Source organism: Melanerpes formicivorus, unplaced genomic scaffold (assembly GCF_026170545.1).
Source record: "Melanerpes formicivorus ecotype bairdi unplaced genomic scaffold, bMelFor1.0.p_v2 SCAF_48, whole genome shotgun sequence".
Classification (NCBI taxonomy): Eukaryota; Metazoa; Chordata; class Aves; order Piciformes; family Picidae; genus Melanerpes; species Melanerpes formicivorus.
The window spans coordinates 2,130,845-2,152,177 of NW_027142400.1; the positions used below are offsets into that span (position 1 = coordinate 2,130,845).

A 21,333-nucleotide genomic window follows, 5' to 3' on the forward strand; every position below is an offset into this window, starting at 1 on the left:
GTTGAAAACAACGTTATTATTGAAACCTATGCGTGGGCTAGAGAGCACGAAGTAAATTACTGATTACAAAGGCAGTGAAAGAGAAGCCATGTTTCTGACTAATGAAAGCTGTGTGGTATCACTAAACGCACAGCCTACCAACAGCTTTCATATGTGTTCCAGTGGTGTTTAGTGCAGTGTTCTGTGACCAGGCTTCTGGTGCTTGGGATCACAAATAAGACACCTAAGGCTGTATCTCATGAAGTGCTAAATTAATTAAGAGCAGGATGAGATTCCACTGTAATGTATCCAGCCAGAATGTGTGTCCCCAACAGGGAGTAACCTTCTGCACTGAAATCACTGCATTGCAGCACAACTGCCTGCATCCCCAGCAATTACATCATCTGTGATACATTGGCTGTGGTAATGCAGGAGTACTTGCCATGGCTTGGTTTTTTGTTTTGTCAGGAGATTTTGTTGTTCAGAGACTTCATTATCAAATCCCTTTCAAAAAAAAGTCTGAAAATACAAAGCAGCCTTTATCAGAAACATTAAACAGCTGCATTGTTCTGTCTAGAGTGTAGTTGTCTTGGCAGCATCTCTCTACAAATGCATGCACATTCTGTACTGCAGCAGATTTCCCTCCCAGAATGTGAGCTATAATTCTTTTGTTGTAATATTTTTAAATTTTTGTTTGTTTTCTAGCAAACTAAAAATGTTAATGGAGTTTTGGTTAGAAAACAATGAACCTACTCTGCATCTGAGGGACGTTGAAAAGCTAAGCTTAACATCATTTAGTTGAGTTGGTGTAGAAATTAAAGGTTAAGAAATAGTCCATTAATAGCAGATGATAGTTGAGAATCTGTGCCAGGTGTCCTAGAAGTAAAGTAATTCTTACATAGTGTATTTTTTACAGAGGATGTGGGAGATGAAGGAGAAGAAGAAAAAGAGTTCATTTCCTACAGTATCAGCACTGACATTCATTATGGAATAAAGTCAAATAGGTGAGTTAGTGAAATAGATCTTGACATTTCTACCCTACGAATGCAAAACCTACACAAGCGCATTTGCCTACAAGTGTACCTCCGGTTTATCCAGTACTTCGTGCAGTGTTTTTATTCAAGTGAGGCAATAGCTTTTCAAGGTGGAGGCTCTGATATAACAGGGTGTGTCAGGAGGCTGAAAGGAATGGACTTAGGACTTCCAGCTGGTATTAATGAAACAAAGTCTTACTAATTTGGCATACTTGCAAATGTAACATACACAATTTGAGTTCAATAATCTTTGGTTATGTCTGTCTCTTATGTGTTTGTCACTTACCGTAATGTGACAAACACTAGTATATGAAGTAGTATGCAGTAAGTATTTGATTCTGAAGCCTCATAAGGCATGTGCCTCTTTAGTGTGTCCATACTACAGAGTCCTTACTGATAGCCGTGTTTGGCTGATTAGTGAACTCTAAAGATGTATTTATTGCTCAAGTCTCTCAGAGGAGAGATTATAAAGTATGATTATGCAGGTTAGCATTTGATTCCTGTGACCTAAACTTGCAGTCACATTAAAGCTGTTATGTTACTTCAGTTTGTCAGGTTGAATTGATAATTCTCTTTTCTGTTCTGCAGCCTAGCGTTCATTAAGCGTACACCAGTGATTGATGCTGACAAGCCAGTGTCTTCCCAACTGAGAGTGCTCACTCTCAGTGAAGATTCTCCATATGAAACACTACACTCTTTCATTAGCAATGCTGTTGCTCCTTATTTCAAGTCCTACATCAGAGAATCTGGCAAGGCAGACAGGTAATTCAGTATAAATACTGTACTTCTCTACTTATGAATTAAAGTCACTGTTCAAGGCAAGTCATGTGAAATTGTTTTAGTACACATTTGCATGTAATGCTGTGGCTAACCCTAGGAAGCCATTTTGATGGCTTAAATGTATCATACCTGAGTTTTATTTTGGCATCTTACTTGGAAATATCTGTGTGTTTTCCAGGGATGGAGATAAGATGGCTCCTTCAGTTGAGAAAAAGATTGCAGAACTTGAAATGGGCCTGTTGCATCTGCAGCAGAATATTGAAATTCCAGAGATTAGTCTGCCAATTCATGCAACCATTACTAATGTTGCCAAGCAGTGCTATGAGCGTGGAGAAAAACCAAAGGTTACAGATTTTGGAGAGAAGGCTGAGGATCCATTGTTCCTCAATCAGCTACAGTCTGGAGTCAACCGCTGGATTAGAGAGATACAAAAGGTGAAAAATAAAAAATCAGACTGTGAAAATAACTTCTTTGTAGTACTATTTATCTTTTTCACAGCTGGACTGGTAAAATGCTGTTCCATGCAGGATACTCTGAAAATAAGACACCATTTTGCTGAGTCACCAGATACACTAGTGTAAATTAGACAAAGCAGTTCTAGTCTAGACTAAGCATAGTCTGAATTTGGAGTCTAGTCTATACCGTTCTGCAAGTATCTGAGAGCATGACTGTTTTATCTCTGTTGTAACAGAGGTACTCTCAAGTAAGTGGCAGTGACCTTGTGAATTTTTTATCTGTTCTTCAAACCATTATAGGAGATTGAGAGAAACAAGTCTTGGTAGTTTGTTTTATTACTTCCTCAGGTGCATCCACCACCATTTCAGAACAGTTACTCTAGTCCTATCTTGTTATCTCTTGCACCCCTATATGTTAATTTCAAAAGAATTCTGCTGCTCAAAATAACACTGCAGTTAGTATTCTGGCTTTTTTCCCTCTGTGGGCACAGTGAACACATACTGCTCGTGGAACAGTGCGTGATAAAGTGTGTGATTTCTTGCCTGTCATATCTGTCATTAACCAGAATACAGATACTTGCTGATGAGGAAAGTGGACAGGTGACTTTTTAGGCTGTGCTAAAGACAGTATATGAAGGTCCTGGAACTGACCTTTAGGACCACTGGAATTAAACTTTGAGTCTTAGTGCACTGCAGTTCCTAATTTCTCACTGAATGAGTGCCAATGTCTGAGTTTGGTTTGGTAAAACCTAGCAGATGCTCTGTTACTAAATGTAATTGAAACACATAACAAGTTTTACAGTTGAAACATGTCAGTTAAGGCATTTCTCCCTCCCTTCCCTCTGTCTTTATTACTTAAAAGGTGACAAAATTAGATCGAGATCCTGCGTCAGGCACTGCATTACAGGAGATAAGCTTCTGGTTAAATCTGGAACGGGCTTTGTATCGCATTCAGGAAAAACGTGAAAGCCCAGAAGTTCTTCTGACTCTGGATATTTTAAAGCATGGCAAACGTTTCCATGCAACTGTCAGCTTTGATACAGACACAGGTAAAGTGTGTGTTCAATAAAACTTTTCAGAAAGGCCATACTGGAACTTAAGCTGTTAAAAACATCAGCATTGTGGTACAAAGAATAATGCTGTTTATAGTAACCTCAATCTAGTTAAATCTAGAGGTTTGATTGATGAAAGGGAAAGCTACTAAAAATCATTTTTTATTACATTTAGGTCTAAAACAGGCTCTGGAAACTGTGAATGACTATAATCCACTGATGAAAGACTTTCCACTGAATGACTTGCTGTCTGCTACTGAGCTGGACAAAATAAGGCAGGCCCTTGTTGCAATATTCACCCATTTGAGAAAAATCAGAAACACAAAATACCCAATCCAAAGGGCATTGCGTTTAGTGGAGGCTATTTCAAGGGATCTGAGCTCTCAACTACTTAAAGTATTGGGAACCAGAAAACTGATGCATGTCGCCTATGAAGAATTTGAAAAGGTATGTTCATGGGTTTGTGATACTGGTGACTGTATTATTACATTGAATAATTCCGTGACTTTCAGGAGGCATTTTGTTTGGGAGCTAAAGCCCCTATTTTGAAACTCTCTTTAGGTAATGGTTGCATGTTTTGAAGTATTCCAAACCTGGGATGATGAGTATGAGAAGCTGCAGGTTCTGCTGAGAGACATTGTGAAAAGAAAAAGGGAAGAAAACCTGAAGATGGTGTGGCGTATCAATCCTGCTCATAGGAAACTTCAAGGTCGTCTTGATCAGATGAGGAAATTCAGACGTCAGCATGAGCAGCTGAGGGCAGTCATTGTAAGAGTCTTGAGACCTCAGGTAATATTCTTGGATGAAATTTTGCATGGCTTCAAGAATTCAACTCCAAGAGTGTTTACTGTTGCTTTAAAAAGTTATGAACACAAAACTAATGTAATGTTCGATTTTGCTGTCTGTTTCCAAAACTGGTCTAGAGTTTTGAACCTTGCTAATAGGCTTAGTTTTAATTCTGACATACATTGCATGCTGCATGACCATGCTCTTGTTAAGAGTTACAGTAAGTCAAGACATAACACAGAGAAGATTAATAAGTCTGTAAATACTTGATCTTGGCTAAACCACACTGGAAAATGAGATTATGCTGCACAGTAGTGGAAGTTTGTAAAGTAACAGTGTTTCCCTATTCCTACTTAAATCTAAACTTAAATATCTGAAAGTTCAAGGATTTGGTACTAATTTGCAGAGGGATTTTGCAATGCTTGTTAGAACAGACTGTGTGTAGCTATTTGCAAAATTTTGAAGCATCCAACTTACTAAACTGTGATTGTGATGCAGGTAACTGCTGTTGCCCAGCAAAATCAAGGAGAGGTGCCTGAACCACAGGATATGAAAGTAGCAGAAGTCCTTTTTGATGCTGCAGATGCTAATGCAATTGAAGAAGTCAATCTTGCTTACGAGAATGTTAAGGAAGTAGATGGGTTAGATGTTTCCAAAGAAGGTACTGAAGCCTGGGAGGCAGCAATGAAACGATACGATGAAAGAATTGATAGAGTTGAAACAAGAATAACTGCCCGTTTGAGAGACCAGCTAGGTACAGCAAAGAATGCCAATGAGATGTTCAGAATCTTCTCTCGGTTTAATGCCTTGTTTGTCAGACCTCACATTCGTGGTGCCATTCGTGAGTATCAAACACAGCTGATCCAGCGTGTGAAAGATGATATCGAGTCTCTTCATGACAAATTTAAAGTACAGTACCCACAGAGTCAGGCTTGTAAAATGAGTCACGTTCGTGACTTGCCTCCTGTCTCTGGGTCCATAATTTGGGCAAAACAAATTGACAGACAGCTCACCGCTTACATGAAGCGTGTTGAGGATGTCCTTGGCAAAGGTTGGGAGAACCACGTAGAAGGTCAGAAGCTAAAGCAGGATGGAGATAGCTTCCGCATGAAACTCAACACTCAGGAGATCTTTGATGACTGGGCAAGGAAAGTGCAGCAGCGTAATCTTGGTGTGTCTGGTCGCATTTTCACCATTGAAAGCACTCGTGTTAGAGGCCGAACTGGAAATGTCCTGAAACTGAAAGTCAACTTCCTCCCAGAAATAATTACACTGTCAAAAGAAGTCCGAAACCTGAAGTGGCTTGGTTTCCGTGTCCCACTCGCAATCGTCAACAAAGCTCACCAAGCAAACCAGCTCTATCCGTTTGCAATTTCTCTCATTGAAAGTGTCCGTACCTATGAACGGACGTGCGAGAAAGTAGAAGAGCGTAACACCATCTCGCTTCTGGTTGCTGGCTTGAAGAAAGAGGTGCAGGCTTTGATTGCGGAGGGAATTGCGCTTGTGTGGGAATCATACAAACTTGATCCATACGTACAGCGCTTAGCCGAGACCGTCTTCAGTTTCCAGGAAAAGGTTGGTTGTGTCTTTCAACTTCTGAAAAATTTTTGTGTTTTATACTTCAGTAACAGATGGTTAACCAAAACAGGAATTGGATAGTTACTAACCTCTTCTGTAGTGTTTTGGTCAAGTAGCTGATTGAGTTGGCACAAATTGGTCAGCTGAATGGATGTTTTAGTACTACTAAAATTGATAGGTTTGCTCCATCCAAATAAATAGAACTGACTAAGCATTACTGCATAATTATTGTTACTGCTATCTAACCTGTCAAACTAAACATCCCATTTTTCCTAAACCATTTCAGGTGGACGATCTGCTCATTATTGAAGAGAAAATAGACCTGGAAGTGAGATCATTGGAAACATGCATGTATGATCACAAGACTTTCTCTGAAATCCTGAACAGGGTTCAGAAAGCTGTGGATGACTTAAATCTTCATTCATATTCAAACTTGCCAATCTGGGTCAATAAGTTGGATATGGAGGTAGGTTTGAGCTTAAGGAGTAATACGTATTTAGAGGAAGCGGTTTATTTGGGTGCAAGATAGGTTTTCATCTCACTCTTTGTAGTCATGTAGGGATCACTCTCCCTATTCTCTGAAAACCTCAGTGCAATTTCATTATGCAGAAGATCCAAGACCTCTTTGGTTTTAGCATTGACTTTTGGGAATAATTCATTCAAGGGAAGTTTTGTCCTTTGAAGAGAAAAATATTATACAGTTTGCCTATATGGTACTGGGGAGCAAGGTAGAGAAAGGGTAGTGAGAATTTGCCATGCTGATAGCAAAGACTTACTGCCTTTATGTTGGTTGTTTTTGCCTATTGGGTTAAATTTCAGGTTATTGAACACTAGGGTAACTTCAGAGCAGTTAAAAATATTTTAATGTCATTAAAGTTTGTGAGGACAAGAGACACTTCGAATTGATACCTAGTGATAATCTACCAAAGCTCGTGACACTCATTAATGACTTAGTGAATGAGTGCTTTGTTCTTTGAGACACTGTAGTGTGCCTGGTGTCAGAATATGTTGATAAGGGGGAATATGCAACTTTTTCCTTCGGTGTGGCTTATTTTCTTTAGATTGAAAGAATCCTGGGTGTTCGTTTGCAAGCTGGACTAAGGGCCTGGACCCAAGTTCTTCTTGGACAAGCAGATGACAAAGCAGAAGTTGACATGGATACAGATGCTCCTCAAGTGAGCCATAAGCCTGGTGGTGAACCCAAGATCAAAGTAAGTTTTGTTGTGGTTTGTTCTTGTTGCTTATTTTCTACATTCTTTTATATTCCATATTAGTTTTTCCAATTATTAATGAAGTAATTAAATTTGAGGTTTCTGTAGTTCTTCTGCATCTGGTTTTGGAGAAATAATTGCCTTCTCCCATTTAAATTCATGTTGGTTGGTTGAAAATGTGTGTGCTACTTGAAGCCTGAAATTCTTTTCTGCATGTAGTAGCATCTGCAAGTAAAACTGAGTGTTTGCTCTGTCTGCAGAACATTGTACATGAACTACGAATAACCAACCAGGTGATATACTTGAATCCACCAATTGAAGAGTGTAGATACAAACTTTATCAAGAAATGTTTTCTTGGAAGATGGTAATCCTGTCACTACCAAGAATTCAGAGTCAGAGATACCAGGTAAGTACAGTGAAGCTGTATCTACCTCTGAGCAGTTATTTTCCCTGCACAGTTCGTTTCCCTCAGTATCTTAGCTTTTTGCTCTGGGACTATTCAGTTCTATGAGTGCGCTAGAAATGCCTGTGTATCACACATGTAATTGTGACTCTTAGGTCGGAGTGCATTATGAGCTGTCTGAAGAAGAGAAATTCTATCGTAATGCATTGACAAGGATGCCTGATGGTCCTGCTGCTCTGGAGGAGTCGTACTCTGCTGTTATGGGAATTGTGACTGAAGTGGAGCAGTATGTCAAGGTAGGAGGCTGACCCCGCATAATGCTGCAGCTAAAATGTACATGGGCTTTCCTCTCAGTTTTCATGGGAACTGAGAGACACAAATTCTTTTGGAATACACTGGGCAAATTCTGAGTGTTTGTAAAATATCGTAATTAGGTTTGGCTGCAGTACCAGTGTCTGTGGGATATGCAGGCTGAAAACATATACAACCGTCTTGGAGAAGACTTGAATAAGTGGCAAGCCCTTTTAGTTCAGATAAGAAAAGCAAGAGGAACTTTTGACAATGCAGAAACCAGAAAGGAATTTGGACCCGTTGTCATAGACTATGGCAAGGTAAGAAACTATAATTATTGTTTGTGATAGATTAATTATTTCAGAGTGACTTTATAACAGAACATATCAAGTTCGACAAATTACCATTATGTAACTTTACTCACTTGTAGGTACAATCAAAGGTGAACTTGAAGTACGATTCCTGGCACAAGGAGGTGCTCAGCAAGTTTGGCCAAATGCTTGGTCAGAATATGACAGAGTTTCATTCACAGATTTCTAAGGTAGGACAAGTCCAAATTAAAGTTTTTCACTTTCAAATTGGGTGTTCTAGACTTCTAAAACACTAATTTGTACCCCAAACAGTCCCGTCAAGAACTGGAGCAGCATTCAGTGGACACTGCTAGCACATCAGATGCAGTGACATTCATCACGTATGTGCAGTCCTTGAAACGTAAAATCAAGCAATTTGAAAAGCAAGTTGAGGTATGTTGTCTTGCTTATGATTCTTACTTCTGGAAATGTCAGGCTTATCTCTTTAATACACATTTTCATGATACTGAAGTGCTCTGTAGAACAGGCTTGAACTTCATATTTTGAGGAATCCTATTAACTGTAGCAAGAACTTGTTAAGATATGTTGAGTATTCACCTTTGCAACTCCAGTTAATTTTATCTTTTACTTGAAATCATTGTCTCTTGTAGCTTTATCGCAATGGTCAGCGCTTGCTTGAGAAACAAAGGTTCCAGTTCCCATCCTCTTGGCTGTACATTGACAACATTGAAGGAGAATGGGGTGCCTTTAATGACATCATGCGTAGAAAGGATTCTGCCATTCAGCAGCAGGTAGCAAATTTGCAGATGAAGATAGTTCAAGAGGATCGTGCAGTGGAGAGTCGAACAACTGACTTGCTAACAGACTGGGAGAAAACAAAGCCTGTAACAGTAAGTAGTGATGATTAACACTTGTTCAGCAAATGGGTTATATTCTCTGCATTTAGAATTAGTTTAATATGCTGCTGCTTTTTTTTTTTGTTGTTTTTCCCCCAGTTTTCCATTTTAGATGGAGGTAAAATTTCTTTTGAGTGTTCTGTAATAACTTGCTCACGTATGGTTTGGGGTTTGGTTTTTTGGTTTGTTTATTAGTATTATTTTGGGGGGTGGGCTGGTAGAGGGAAATTTAGCCTTAAAACATAAGCATGTCTTGGGTGTGAAAAGCAAGATGACTTCAGTTACTAACTTAGTGCGGAACAAGGGATGCATGTAGGGTATGTCAGAATCATGCACGTAGGAGGATTCAGAAGCAGGCTGGTTTTTAGCGTTTTAGTTTTGGTTGGATTGTTTTGTTTTTCTCTAAAGTGGTATTCAGTATAGCTAAAAACCTTATTGTCAGCAAACTGGAAATGGAAAAATGAGGCAAACCAACATTCAATATTTAGTCCTTGCTTTTAACTTTACTTCAACTTGATTATATGATTTTTGGATTAATATATCCCATGCTAACTTTAGGGAAACCTTCGTCCAGAAGAGGCTCTTCAAGCTCTTACCATTTACGAAGGAAAATTTGGTAGGCTGAAGGACGATCGTGAGAAGTGTGCGAAGGCCAAGGAGGCTCTGGAACTAACAGATACAGGACTTCTCAGTGGCAGTGAAGAGCGTGTCCAGGTGCAGTATTCTCACACAACTTCCTCTTAGTTTCAGATAAAAATGTTTCAATAGCATCTCTCTCTCCTTTAAGAGAGCAGCTTGTAGCCTGTGATGCACTTCTGTGAAGACACAATCTCCACATTATGCTGCTCTAGCTTTAAGAGATTGTCTGTAATCTCTTCCTTGACTGTTTTATTCTCGTGAAGCAATTCTATGACCTGAGATACAAAAATCTTACCTGTGTCACTTGCTGTTGAATTGGCAAGCTATCTGAAGGTCTTTGTTGTGTTAAAAAGTACTCTGTCTAGTGCCCCTGTGCTAATGACTTGAAAATATTAGGAGTAACTGCTGATATTTGATTCATTCTTTACTATAGGTAGCCCTTGAAGAGTTGCAGGATCTCAAAGGTGTCTGGTCTGAACTCTCCAAGGTCTGGGAACAGATTGATCAAATGAAAGAACAGCCATGGGTTTCGGTACAGCCTCGGAAGGTACTTCATTTCTGTGTACTTAAACAATGTCCCTACACAAGTATATGCCAGTCAGGAATTAGACCTTGAAATAGATATGCTCAGTTGTCACTTTCCAGATAATTTTCAGTGTTCAAGTACTACGTTTTTCTGGTACACAAGTAATTTTTGCAGGGGATTTCTGCAATTCCAGTAGTTTTGAAACTGAGATTGGACTGCATCTATGGAGAAGAAACTCTGCTGTTTTTAAATAGGCTGTTTGACCTCAGAGAAATTTCCTTCTGTGTTTGGATGAGCAGCATCAGTTTAGTTCAGTGCTCAGGAGGTGGAGAGTAATAGGAACACTAAGCCATAAACTGCTTGTGACAGTACAGTCTTAACCAGACTCATAAAATTTGCATTTCTGGCTGTGGAGTAACCACATCTTCTGCAAATACCCAGAACAATGAAAGAGCTGTAACTGTCAATAATAGCTCATTAGGGAGAGGTTTCTCTCTCAGAATACAAGGACAGCTTTAAACTTGTACAACTACATGCACAGCATTTGCAGAGAAAAATTTAATTCCTTTTATGTTACTGACAGCTTCGACAAAACTTGGATGGTCTGCTGAACCAACTGAAAAACTTCCCAGCCCGCTTGCGACAGTATGCCTCCTATGAGTATGTTCAGAGGCTCCTGAAGGGCTACATGAAGGTAAATGAAGCTCATTTCTAAAATCAAAGCGCTTCCTAGTTCGAGTTCAAGGATGTAACTTGCTTTCTTCTTTTCTGTAGATAAACATGTTGGTCATTGAACTGAAATCTGAGGCACTTAAAGATCGTCACTGGAAGCAGCTGATGAAGAGGCTTCATGTTAATTGGGTTGTCTCAGAATTGACCCTGGGCCAGATCTGGGATGTCGATTTACAGAGAAATGAAGCAATTGTCAAAGACGTACTGCTTGTGGCTCAGGGAGAGATGGCTTTGGAAGAGTTCTTGAAACAGGTTAGTGTCAGCTCTTGTATGTATGCATTTAATAGCAAATCAGAGGCCTGCTGTCAGATGGCTGGCATTGTGTAGTAAACCTGTCGATAAGATCTATCGATTCAATTGCTGAGACTCCATGGAACACCTTTTTGGGGAACAGCTTAAAGCTGTGAAAGCTTCCTGTGATGAAACTTGCATTCTTTGGGAAAAGAAGTCCTTAATGGCTGTAAAGACCTGACCTTTTTAACAGAAGCTTGAGCATAAATCCAGAATTCTTGGGTAAAAAATGTAAAATCTGGTTACTATAATACATACCTACTTTGTAACTGTTTGAGTGGGAATGATTGGTCTCATATCTTAAACTTTTTTTGTTCAGATAAGAGAAGTGTGGAACACTTACGAACTGGACTTGGTCAATTACCAGAACAAGTGTCGTTTGATTCGTGGTTGGGATGACCTTTTCAACAAAGTCAAAGAGCACATTAACAGTGTGTCTGCTATGAAGCTGTCACCATACTACAAGGTAAGATGGAGGACAAAGCTAAAGAATCTTAAGTTATTCTGCCTTCCCCTCTTGTTTAGTTTATGTATTTGCCAGTGAGGACTTGATTTATTCACTGTTTAAAGATGACATACAAGTGACATTGTAACTCTCAAACAATGAATAATTATTAGCAAGCTCCTGATATTATTGAAATGAATATTAATGCAGTGTTTAAACTACAGGTGTTTGAGGAAGATGCCCTTAGCTGGGAAGATAAGCTGAACCGTATCATGGCACTCTTTGATGTCTGGATAGATGTCCAAAGGCGGTGGGTTTACCTGGAGGGTATCTTCACTGGTAGTGCAGACATCAAGCACTTGCTGCCTGTGGAGACCCAGCGGTTCCAGAGGTAACTTTTTGTTGGTTTTGTGCTTCCCTTTGGCTACCATGTAGGCAAGTTCATGACTTCAGCACAACACTTCCTAAGTTGAAATATTAACTCCATTCTTACCTGTTCTGGTTGAACTACATACATGTTGTAGATCATCAAGCAAACAAATATGGCAAAAAAGGTACAGGAAGATAACTACAATGGAAAAGAAGTTTGTTGTAACAGGCTGATAAACAATTTTCAGATGATGATTTGGATTTATTTGATTTTTCTTGTCAGGCCCAGTTAGGTGCTTCAAGGACTCTATCTAGCATTGTGGCTGCAACAGGCAGCTGATTTCTGTTGCTGATACTTAGTCATAACCATTCAAATACCGTTGTCTTCTCTGCTTTTAAGTTGCTCTGGTCATCCTCATTCATTCCACATACTTGCAGTCAAATCAAAGAATCAATTTCTGTATCTCTTCAAGAAAAGAAGTACACCTTCAGCAGTGAAACTGATAGATGGAACATTGCAAAGAGTTTAGATATCATTGTTGTGGACTTGAGGTAGATGAAGAGCTGTTTTGGGAATTTAACTTTGTGCGTTCCCTAGGGCAGCTGCAACAGTTAGAGGGGCAGTGGTCATTTAGAGGCAAATAACATTCTGTGTTCTGCAAGGCTGTGGTTACTGAGTTTGCACTAACATTCTGTGTTGTTTTACTTGCAGCATCAGCACTGAATTTTTGGCACTCATGAAAAAGGTGTCCAAATCTCCGCTCGTGATGGATGTTCTTAACATTCAAGGTGTGCAGAGGTCATTAGAGAGACTGGCAGACTTGCTTGGGAAGATACAGAAGGCACTGGGAGAATACTTGGAAAGGGAGAGGTCCTCTTTCCCTCGGTGAGAAGGGACTTGTGACGTAATGTGGTATTTCTGTGCTGGAATTGATCCACTGTTCTGTAAAGCCTTTACCAGTTTTTATGCATTGCATATGTATAAGATGTTATGACCACAGAAGTCTGTGCTGATTTACAGTTACAGCCAACTTCTCAGGAACTGGAACTAAAACTTCTCTTAGTTGCTCATTTGTGGCTGGTTGTAGGATTCAAATACTGCTTAAGGAGTCATTGCACCTTATTTCTGTAAACTTAAGAGTTCTATTTTGACCTGCATAATTCTGGTATTTGAGTGAAGGACCAGAGTCTAACCTTTCACGTTCAGGTATTTAATTTATTGGTTCTGACTTGTCTATAGTCCTCAGCTAATTCATCATTTAGCATTGAGAGTAAGGGTGAGGGAGTGAGAGTTCTCCCTGCCAAATAGATTAAATTAAGCTCTACTGTGACTATTTCAGGAGTGATTAGGTAGAGAAAACTATACACAGTATGAAGCACGTGCACACTTTCATTATGGTGCAGAACACATAAACTAAGACTTAATCTTAGTGTAACTTGTAGGAAATCTGTGGTTTATGCACTCTTGCAGTGTTTGGAAAATGAGTGTCAATTATTCCCATGTAGTGGCCATCTGTGAAGCATAAATAAATTAAAAGTAATAGCTGGAGTTCTTAAATAGATCTGTTTTTATGTAATTGTTAGGTTTTATTTTGTTGGTGATGAAGACTTGCTTGAAATCATTGGAAACAGCAAAAATGTTGCCAAGCTGCAGAAACACTTCAAGAAGATGTTTGCGGGCGTTTCTAGCATTATTCTCAACGAAGATAATTCTGTAGTTCTTGGGATATCCTCACGTGAAGGAGAGGAGGTACAGCTATGGAGTTTCTTTTTAAATAAAAGTATGAAAAAAGTGAACGTGGGCTAACTTAAATCTGTTTCTTCCAGGTCCTGTTCAAAACACCTGTATCCATCACAGAACATCCCAAGATTAATGAGTGGCTTACTCTTGTTGAAAAGGAAATGAGAGTGACCCTTGCGAAGTTGCTTGCAGAATCTGTAACTGAAGTCGAAATCTTTGGAAAAGCAACTTCAATTGATCCAGCAGTCTACATCTCTTGGATTGACAAATACCAGGTATCAATACAGGACACTTAAGTATGCTATAGCTTAGATATTCCACTGAAGAAAACTCTCTAATGAGTTTCTTTGTTATACAGGCTCAGCTTGTTGTCCTGTCAGCCCAGATTGCATGGTCTGAGAATGTCGAGTCAGCCCTCAATGGTACGGGTGGAGGTGGAGACAACAGTCCTCTCCAATCTGTGCTAGCTAATGTTGAGGTTACACTCAATGTCCTGGCAGACTCTGTGCTGATGGAGCAGCCACCTCTCCGCAGGAGGAAACTGGAGCACTTGGTAAGCAAAATCAGCCTTTTCTGGATTTGCAGATGAGGATTTTTTAAATTGAATTAAAACGTTAGTTAGTCTAAGACTTCTTTTTCCCTCTAGAAGAAAGTTTCATGCAATTTAAGCAACTAAATTGAGCCTTGATCCTCTAGGTGGTGATAATTTTTCTCTCAATTCAAGTGTGTATGCTACTGATTTCCTTATTCATATGTAAAATATTAAGATGCTTATTACTGTAATTATTTTATGCCTTTATGCCTTAGATGAGGACTGAGGGGAGGCCACTTTTTGCCTCCTAGAACATTGACATAAGCTAAACTAGACTTAGACTAAGATTGCTTAGATTACTTAAGCTTTTAGAGGGGAAATATCTGTTCTGTTTTAGGAGTACTCATGTTTATAGTTTCTGGCAAGTAAAAGATCTGATTCAGTAGATTAACAGACTAACTGGTCCAGAGTGCTTTGCTGAAAGCCAGGGATGTCCTTAACAAGAACAGCTGACAACGTGTTAGTTTTGGTTTTGTAGCAACAGATTTTAAAGGCAGACACTGTCGGTAGGTTGTGATTTCTCGGTGATGGCAGTTTACTGTGCTAGTCCAAGTAGCTGTGGATTCCTGGCTTTATTAGCCAGGAATTGCTGTGGTCTAAAGAGTTACTTCCTTCTGCAGATCACCGAGCTGGTGCACCAGAGAGACGTTACCAGATCACTGATCAAAAGCAAGATTGACAACTCCAAATCCTTTGAGTGGCTCAGCCAAATGCGGTTCTACTTTGACCCAAAACAGACAGATGTGTTGCAACAGCTGTCCATTCAGATGGCAAATGCCAAATTCAACTATGGTTTTGAGTACCTTGGTGTGCAGGATAAGCTGGTACAGACTCCTCTTACTGACCGCTGTTACCTGACAATGACACAAGCCCTTGAGGCAAGACTTGGAGGATCGCCATTTGGTAAGTTTGTACTGAAGTACAATAAAAAATTGGGACAAGTGTATAAATTCTTACTTAGAATTTTAGCATGAATGTGCAGAATCTTTATAACTAAGATATTGAATTGCCAAGCATCTTTTGGGGGTAGTAGTAAGTTTTAGGTTTCAGCTGAACCCCCTTGTCAGGGACCATCAGAATCAGCATACTGGCAGATTACATGAGCAAGCAATGGTATCCTGGATGACAAACATTAAACATGCCTATCCCGCTTTGAAAATAGGTCCTGCTGGTACTGGTAAAACAGAATCTGTTAAGGCTCTTGGACATCAGCTTGGTCGCTTTGTGTTGGTTTTCAACTGTGACGAAACATTTGACTTCCAGGTAAGCTGTTTGATTAAAAAAACAGAATCTTTCCTAATGAGCAGCAGGGGTCTCTTCAGGATGCTTCAACAGCCAGCAGTGTTTATTTTCAAGATGATTATCTGCAAGTCTTAGTTGCTGTCTGTGGATCCTATGGGTGTTCTCTAACAAGCAATGTCAAAAGCAAAAATGGTGCAGAATGTTGCTGGGAGAGTGATTCAGTTTTTTAAGAGGTTCTGTAACAGCAAATAGAGGGAAAGGAAGAGAGAGTATGGGGCAGGGGCTTAAGACTGGGTTTAGGAAAGTAGCTTAAATTGTTTAGTTTACGTAGGTAGTACTGATTTAATGGAGGACAGGAGTGTAAGATTGCCAAAGCAGCTGTACTGTTACCAAATTAATATTTGCAACATAACTGTGGAGTTTGCCTCAGCATGTGAAAGATTCTTCAAAACTAAGCACATTTATTCTGATACTTCAGAATCAATGACATATGCAAACTGAGAAACATGAAAGGCTGTAAACCAGCAAATGTCTCAACATAAAAACTTTGTTCAGGCCTGTACATATGTTACCCAAAAAAAACCCAAACCCCCAAACAAAAAACCTCCACACCCAAAAACTGAGAAGTAATCGCAGTATTTCCTGAACTCCAGGAGGTTGTTTTCCTTTCTGTACAGCTGTGTTTTGATCATACCGGAGTCCATTTATCCAGCATTTGTCCTGTACTGGTGACTGTAAGATACCTAGGGAATAGTAAGATCATGCCTTTCTTACCCACAGTCCCCTTCCTACCTCTGACACTTCTGAGGATCAGCTGAAATGGGTTATTCTATTCATGCTCCAGTGAACCTTTCTCCAAGAACTCATTTCTCCCATTAAGTCTTCATTTCTCTTCGTTAAATCCACATGCACACTTGCTTCTGTAGCATTCTCTACCTAAATGTTCCACTGCATTACTATGCACTTCATGAAGGACCACCTTCTTTTGACTTTTCTAATGATTGTTTAGGTCTCGTAGTGGAAAAGACAGTAAACAGTTGATTACTCTCTACCATAGTCCCTCACATTGCCTTTCACTGAATCCTACTTGAGAGGTCATTCTTTAGGTCAAAGCCTTATATTCTGGTTATTCAGTTTGCTCCTCTGAAATGTTTTGTAATTCTGGTATCCTTGCAATAAAGGACGAGAACTGCACGTGGCATTAATGGTATCACCAAAGAAAACATTATGCAGTGGACTTAGCTTGACTGATTTGTCAATACACTGGAGTACACTATGTAGTAATAGGAATAGAAACTATGATTCTGTTGAGCAGTGAACATCTGAAAGTCAGTTAGAACCCTTTTATAAGGGTACTACAGAGATGATAACCTACATACAAGTACAGCTCCTTCTTGCCTTAAATGTATTGTATGCAGTGCTCTCCTCTGCTCCCTTTGCCTATACAAAGGCAAGAACGATGACACAACATCAGTGAATTTTCCTCTCTATGTGCAGGCAATGGGACGCATCTTTGTGGGACTTTGCCAAGTGGGTGCGTGGGGCTGCTTTGACGAGTTCAACAGACTGGAGGAGCGTATGCTCTCTGCTGTTTCACAGCAAGTTCAGTGCATCCAGGAAGCCTTGAGAGAGCACTCCAACCCCAACTATGACAAGAGTATGTCATCATTCATTCCTTATAGTTGTACAGCATCTCTTTAATGTTCTTCATGACTTAATGCTTCATTGCACAGTAACATCCTTCTCTAACATTCCAAGGATGAAGCCACTTTCTGTCAAAAATTAAGAACGTGAAGTAACTTCCAGTAATTGATATTTGAGTTGCAGCACTAGAGGACTTCCTGTCCATTACTGTAGAAAACTAAAACAGAATAAATTATGGCTTGTGTTTTCAGGGTGATTGATCATTGACTCGGGAGTAACTAAATGCACTCTTTTTTCAGCTGCAACACCTATTACTTGTGAGCTGCTGAACAAACAAGTCAAAGTGAGCCCTGACATGGCTATCTTCATCACCATGAATCCTGGATATGCAGGCAGATCAAATCTGCCTGACAATTTGAAGAAGTTGTTCCGTAGCTTGGCGATGACAAAGCCAGACCGTCAGTTGATTGCCCAGGTCATGCTGTACTCCCAAGGTTTCCGTACAGCCGAAGTGCTTGCCAATAAGATAGTACCATTCTTCAAGTGAGTAACACATTTGGTTCCAATCAGTAAAAATAGAGCTTACTGTTTAGAGCTCTTTGCAACTCACTAAACATGTTGTGCAGCAATCATTTCAAATAAGTAATGACACTTACTGAATGTTGTGTGTTGGTTCCTACTGATAAACAAATTGTTTTGTCTCTTTTGCTGCTTAGGCTTTGTGATGAACAGCTGTCCTCCCAAAGCCACTATGATTTTGGCTTGAGAGCACTGAAGAGTGTGCTGGTTAGCGCAGGTAATGTGAAGAGAGAGAGGATTCAGAAGATAAAACGGGAGAAAGAAGAGCGTGGTGAAGTTGTTGATGAGGGAGAAATTGCTGAGAATTTACCAGAGCAAGAGGTAATGTGTATGTGTGAATTCTTTACTTCTGTGATAAGTACAGGATATACAGTAAACCAAGCAAATCATCTTCCAGTGTTTACCATTTAATGTTAAGCCATGCAAGCAAAGTAATATTAGTCACAAAACATGCTAATTTGATAGCTTAGAAACACCAAGTTACACGTCTTAGGAGTCTGTGAATCGTTGGGGAAGGCTTGTTATGGGGTGGTGTGTTCATAATGCTTACTGCTGCTCAGTTCCTCCACAGTTAATACCAAAAGCACAGGCATAATAAACTGCAGTTGTATAAACTGAAAATCCACACAAATTCATTGTGTGGTTTCAGAGCTGAAACTCCATCAGCATTTAGTGAAGTATTCCTTATCAAACACATGTGGTGAAACAAACTTAAACAAAAACCCTTTAACCAAAATCTTTCTCTTCAGATCTTGATCCAAAGTGTGTGTGAAACTATGGTACCAAAACTGGTTGCAGAAGATATTCCGTTGCTGTTCAGTCTCCTTTCTGATGTATTCCCTGGAGTACAGTATCATCGTGGGGAGATGACAGCCTTGCGAGAGGAGCTTAAGAAAGTGTGTCAGGAAATGTACCTTACCTATGGTGATGGGGAAGAAGTTGGTGGCATGTGGGTTGAAAAGGTAAGATATAAAACTGAAGATGTGAAATTGAAGTTTGTGCCTAAGACTGCACTTCCCTTTTTATTATGAAAGGGGTAAAGTTTCTTAAGCAAGCAATACATAGAATTGACTGAATTTAATACTTACTTGGTACATCATTTCTTCTGTCACAGGTTCTTCAGCTGTATCAGATTACACAGATAAATCATGGATTGATGATGGTCGGCCCATCAGGAAGCGGAAAGAGCATGGCTTGGAGAGTACTTCTGAAAGCCCTTGAACGACTGGAGGGTGTGGAAGGTGTTGCTCATATTATAGATCCAAAAGCAATCAGCAAAGATCATCTTTATGGTACTTTGGATCCAAACACCAGAGAATGGACAGATGGCCTGTTTACACACGTCCTGAGAAAGTGAGTCTTTTATAGCACAAATGAAAAATGCCCAGTACACTTGTGATAGTCTGGCCTGAGTCTGTGCTTCCCTGCAATAAATACTTTCTTTCATGTAGAATCATAGACAATGTGAGAGGTGAACTACAGAAACGTCAGTGGATTATCTTTGATGGTGATGTAGACCCTGAATGGGTTGAGAACTTGAACTCTGTTTTGGATGACAACAAACTACTGACTCTGCCAAATGGAGAACGTCTTAGCCTTCCACCAAATGTAATGTTACTTTTTTTACATGATATTTATGCACTGTCATATAAACTTCTTGCTTTACTTCAATCCATACTAGTACTGCCCCTCTTTCTTGTTACAAGCAGAGTAATACCAGTCTCAGGTAGTAGTCTGCAGGAGTTAAAAGCTTTTGTGGGAACAAATATTTGATGTTCTGTTTACTCTGACCCTGTAAGACAAACTATGTAAAATGCTGCTTTTGATTATAAATATGAATTAACTTATTTTTAAAAGTCTGGGGGAGGAGGTTTGTTTGGTTTTAATTTTGAGTGCTTGCCTGTTTCTACTTCAAACTCCTGTTCTTTAAATTTCTGCACATTAGGTTCGTATCATGTTTGAGGTACAGGATCTGAAATATGCCACTTTGGCTACTGTGTCAAGGTGTGGCATGGTCTGGTTCAGTGAGGATGTTCTCAGTACAGACATGATATTCAATAACTTCCTGGCCAGACTAAGAAGTATTCCTTTGGATGAAGGTGAAGAGGAAGCTCAGCGAAGACGAAAGGGCAAAGAAGATGAAGGTGAAGAAGCAGCATCCCCGATGTTGCAGGTATAACTCAGGTTATATTATGGGAATGCTTATATCACAGTGTACTTGGAATTTATGACAGCCTGCCATGGAAGAGATGACTTCCTCTTTACATCTTAAATAATAATCCTCTTTACATTTTCAATAATACTAAGATATGAAGTATTTAAAACTTTAAACAGAACTGCTGCCTGGTAATGAAATCGGTGTGTGTGTCCCCCAACAGATCCAGAGAGATGCTGCAACAATAATGCAGCCGTATTTCACATCAAATGGTCTGGTGACTAAAGCACTTGAACATGCTTTCAAGTTGGAGCATATCATGGATCTCACCCGCTTGCGCTGTCTTGGCTCTCTGTTCTCCATGTTGCATCAAGCTTGCCGCAACGTGGCCCAGTACAATGCCAATCATCCAGACTTTCCGATGCAGATAGACCAGCTAGAGCGTTACATCCAGGTACAGGACTGCTGTGCTTGATGTGCCAGTATAACAACTGGCTATGACTTCTTGTTCTTTGAGTTTTGTTCCATTACTCAGGAACCAATAGCTGCTGTTGCTGCTTCTTACAGAGGTACCTTGTCTATGCAATACTCTGGTCTCTTTCTGGAGACAGTCGTTTGAAAATGAGAGCAGAGCTGGGAGAATATATTAGAAGAATCACCACTGTGCCACTGCCAACTGCACCCAACATACCCATAATTGACTATGAGGTAAACCTTTTGTGCTACAAGTGTTGCTCTTTTGTGTTCTTAGAATCCTGCTTTAGATCTTTGAAATGAAACTAGAAAATAAAATGCTAGACTGTCTTGTATTTTACAGTTTCATAGTTCAGCAAAAAAGCTGCCTGCTTATTTAAACATCACATTTTATGCTGCAAACTATTCTGTGGTTTTGAAAAAAGTACTTTAAGGTTGAGCTGTGTTCCTATTCTCAATTGTCTAATTTTCTCCTAGGTGTCCATTACAGGTGAATGGGTGCCATGGCAATCCAAAGTTCCTCAGATTGAAGTTGAAACACATAAAGTCGCAGCTCCTGATGTTGTAGTACCAACCCTAGATACAGTTCGCCATGAAGCCTTGCTGTATACCTGGTTGGCAGAACATAAGCCCCTAGTACTGTGTGGCCCACCAGGTTCTGGAAAGACCATGACCCTCTTCAGTGCTCTCAGAGCTCTGCCTGACATGGAGGTACGCAAGTGTGTGTGTCAACATGCGAAATAGAGTGGTAACAAGTCTCTGATCTTAAGGATTAAAGCACTCTTAATTTAGCATGGAATGGCAGAATTCAGCGATTCCTCCACGTCAGTCAAGTGTGTACTTAAACAAAACTACACTGAGCAGAATCTGGATTTGTCTCAAGATACTGAAGCTATTTCCTTCCTTTGCTGCTTCAATAATACATGAGCATTCCTCCATTTATTATTTTTAAAGCCTGTGATAATGTTTAAGAATGGTTTTTGTCCTTCATTTACATGAAGCTGTGATACTTTAAGTAAAGGTTGGGCAGGAGATACAGCTGCATGGTAAATAGATAACCTACAGTGGGAAGAAAACAGTATGTAGACAGTAACCTGAAGCATAGTTAGTACATTTACTTCCACTGT

The 21,333-nt window shown here is 39.8% G+C and overlaps 1 protein-coding gene across 1 annotated transcript in view; it reads left to right on the top strand.

Moving 5' to 3' along the window:
- DYNC1H1 (dynein cytoplasmic 1 heavy chain 1) overlaps nucleotides 1-21,333 on the top strand; it is a 44,827-nt gene that overhangs the window by 1,972 nt on the left and 21,522 nt on the right. Inside the window, exons 2-38 of the mRNA XM_068160139.1 lie at nucleotides 896-983; nucleotides 1,602-1,775; nucleotides 1,972-2,227; nucleotides 3,111-3,297; nucleotides 3,476-3,747; nucleotides 3,862-4,089; nucleotides 4,585-5,661; nucleotides 5,951-6,130; nucleotides 6,726-6,875; nucleotides 7,136-7,282; nucleotides 7,435-7,575; nucleotides 7,714-7,890; nucleotides 8,001-8,111; nucleotides 8,194-8,313; nucleotides 8,532-8,771; nucleotides 9,336-9,491; nucleotides 9,850-9,963; nucleotides 10,526-10,636; nucleotides 10,717-10,926; nucleotides 11,285-11,431; nucleotides 11,635-11,801; nucleotides 12,492-12,665; nucleotides 13,364-13,529; nucleotides 13,607-13,795; nucleotides 13,879-14,073; nucleotides 14,733-15,015; nucleotides 15,275-15,375; nucleotides 16,852-17,011; nucleotides 17,298-17,541; nucleotides 17,715-17,898; nucleotides 18,327-18,539; nucleotides 18,692-18,930; nucleotides 19,029-19,185; nucleotides 19,523-19,750; nucleotides 19,956-20,186; nucleotides 20,300-20,440; nucleotides 20,684-20,917. Coding sequence (XP_068016240.1) covers nucleotides 896-983; nucleotides 1,602-1,775; nucleotides 1,972-2,227; nucleotides 3,111-3,297; nucleotides 3,476-3,747; nucleotides 3,862-4,089; nucleotides 4,585-5,661; nucleotides 5,951-6,130; nucleotides 6,726-6,875; nucleotides 7,136-7,282; nucleotides 7,435-7,575; nucleotides 7,714-7,890; nucleotides 8,001-8,111; nucleotides 8,194-8,313; nucleotides 8,532-8,771; nucleotides 9,336-9,491; nucleotides 9,850-9,963; nucleotides 10,526-10,636; nucleotides 10,717-10,926; nucleotides 11,285-11,431; nucleotides 11,635-11,801; nucleotides 12,492-12,665; nucleotides 13,364-13,529; nucleotides 13,607-13,795; nucleotides 13,879-14,073; nucleotides 14,733-15,015; nucleotides 15,275-15,375; nucleotides 16,852-17,011; nucleotides 17,298-17,541; nucleotides 17,715-17,898; nucleotides 18,327-18,539; nucleotides 18,692-18,930; nucleotides 19,029-19,185; nucleotides 19,523-19,750; nucleotides 19,956-20,186; nucleotides 20,300-20,440; nucleotides 20,684-20,917 — 7,592 coding nt within the window. The remainder of the gene's footprint in view (nucleotides 1-895; nucleotides 984-1,601; nucleotides 1,776-1,971; nucleotides 2,228-3,110; nucleotides 3,298-3,475; nucleotides 3,748-3,861; nucleotides 4,090-4,584; nucleotides 5,662-5,950; nucleotides 6,131-6,725; nucleotides 6,876-7,135; nucleotides 7,283-7,434; nucleotides 7,576-7,713; nucleotides 7,891-8,000; nucleotides 8,112-8,193; nucleotides 8,314-8,531; nucleotides 8,772-9,335; nucleotides 9,492-9,849; nucleotides 9,964-10,525; nucleotides 10,637-10,716; nucleotides 10,927-11,284; nucleotides 11,432-11,634; nucleotides 11,802-12,491; nucleotides 12,666-13,363; nucleotides 13,530-13,606; nucleotides 13,796-13,878; nucleotides 14,074-14,732; nucleotides 15,016-15,274; nucleotides 15,376-16,851; nucleotides 17,012-17,297; nucleotides 17,542-17,714; nucleotides 17,899-18,326; nucleotides 18,540-18,691; nucleotides 18,931-19,028; nucleotides 19,186-19,522; nucleotides 19,751-19,955; nucleotides 20,187-20,299; nucleotides 20,441-20,683; nucleotides 20,918-21,333) is intronic.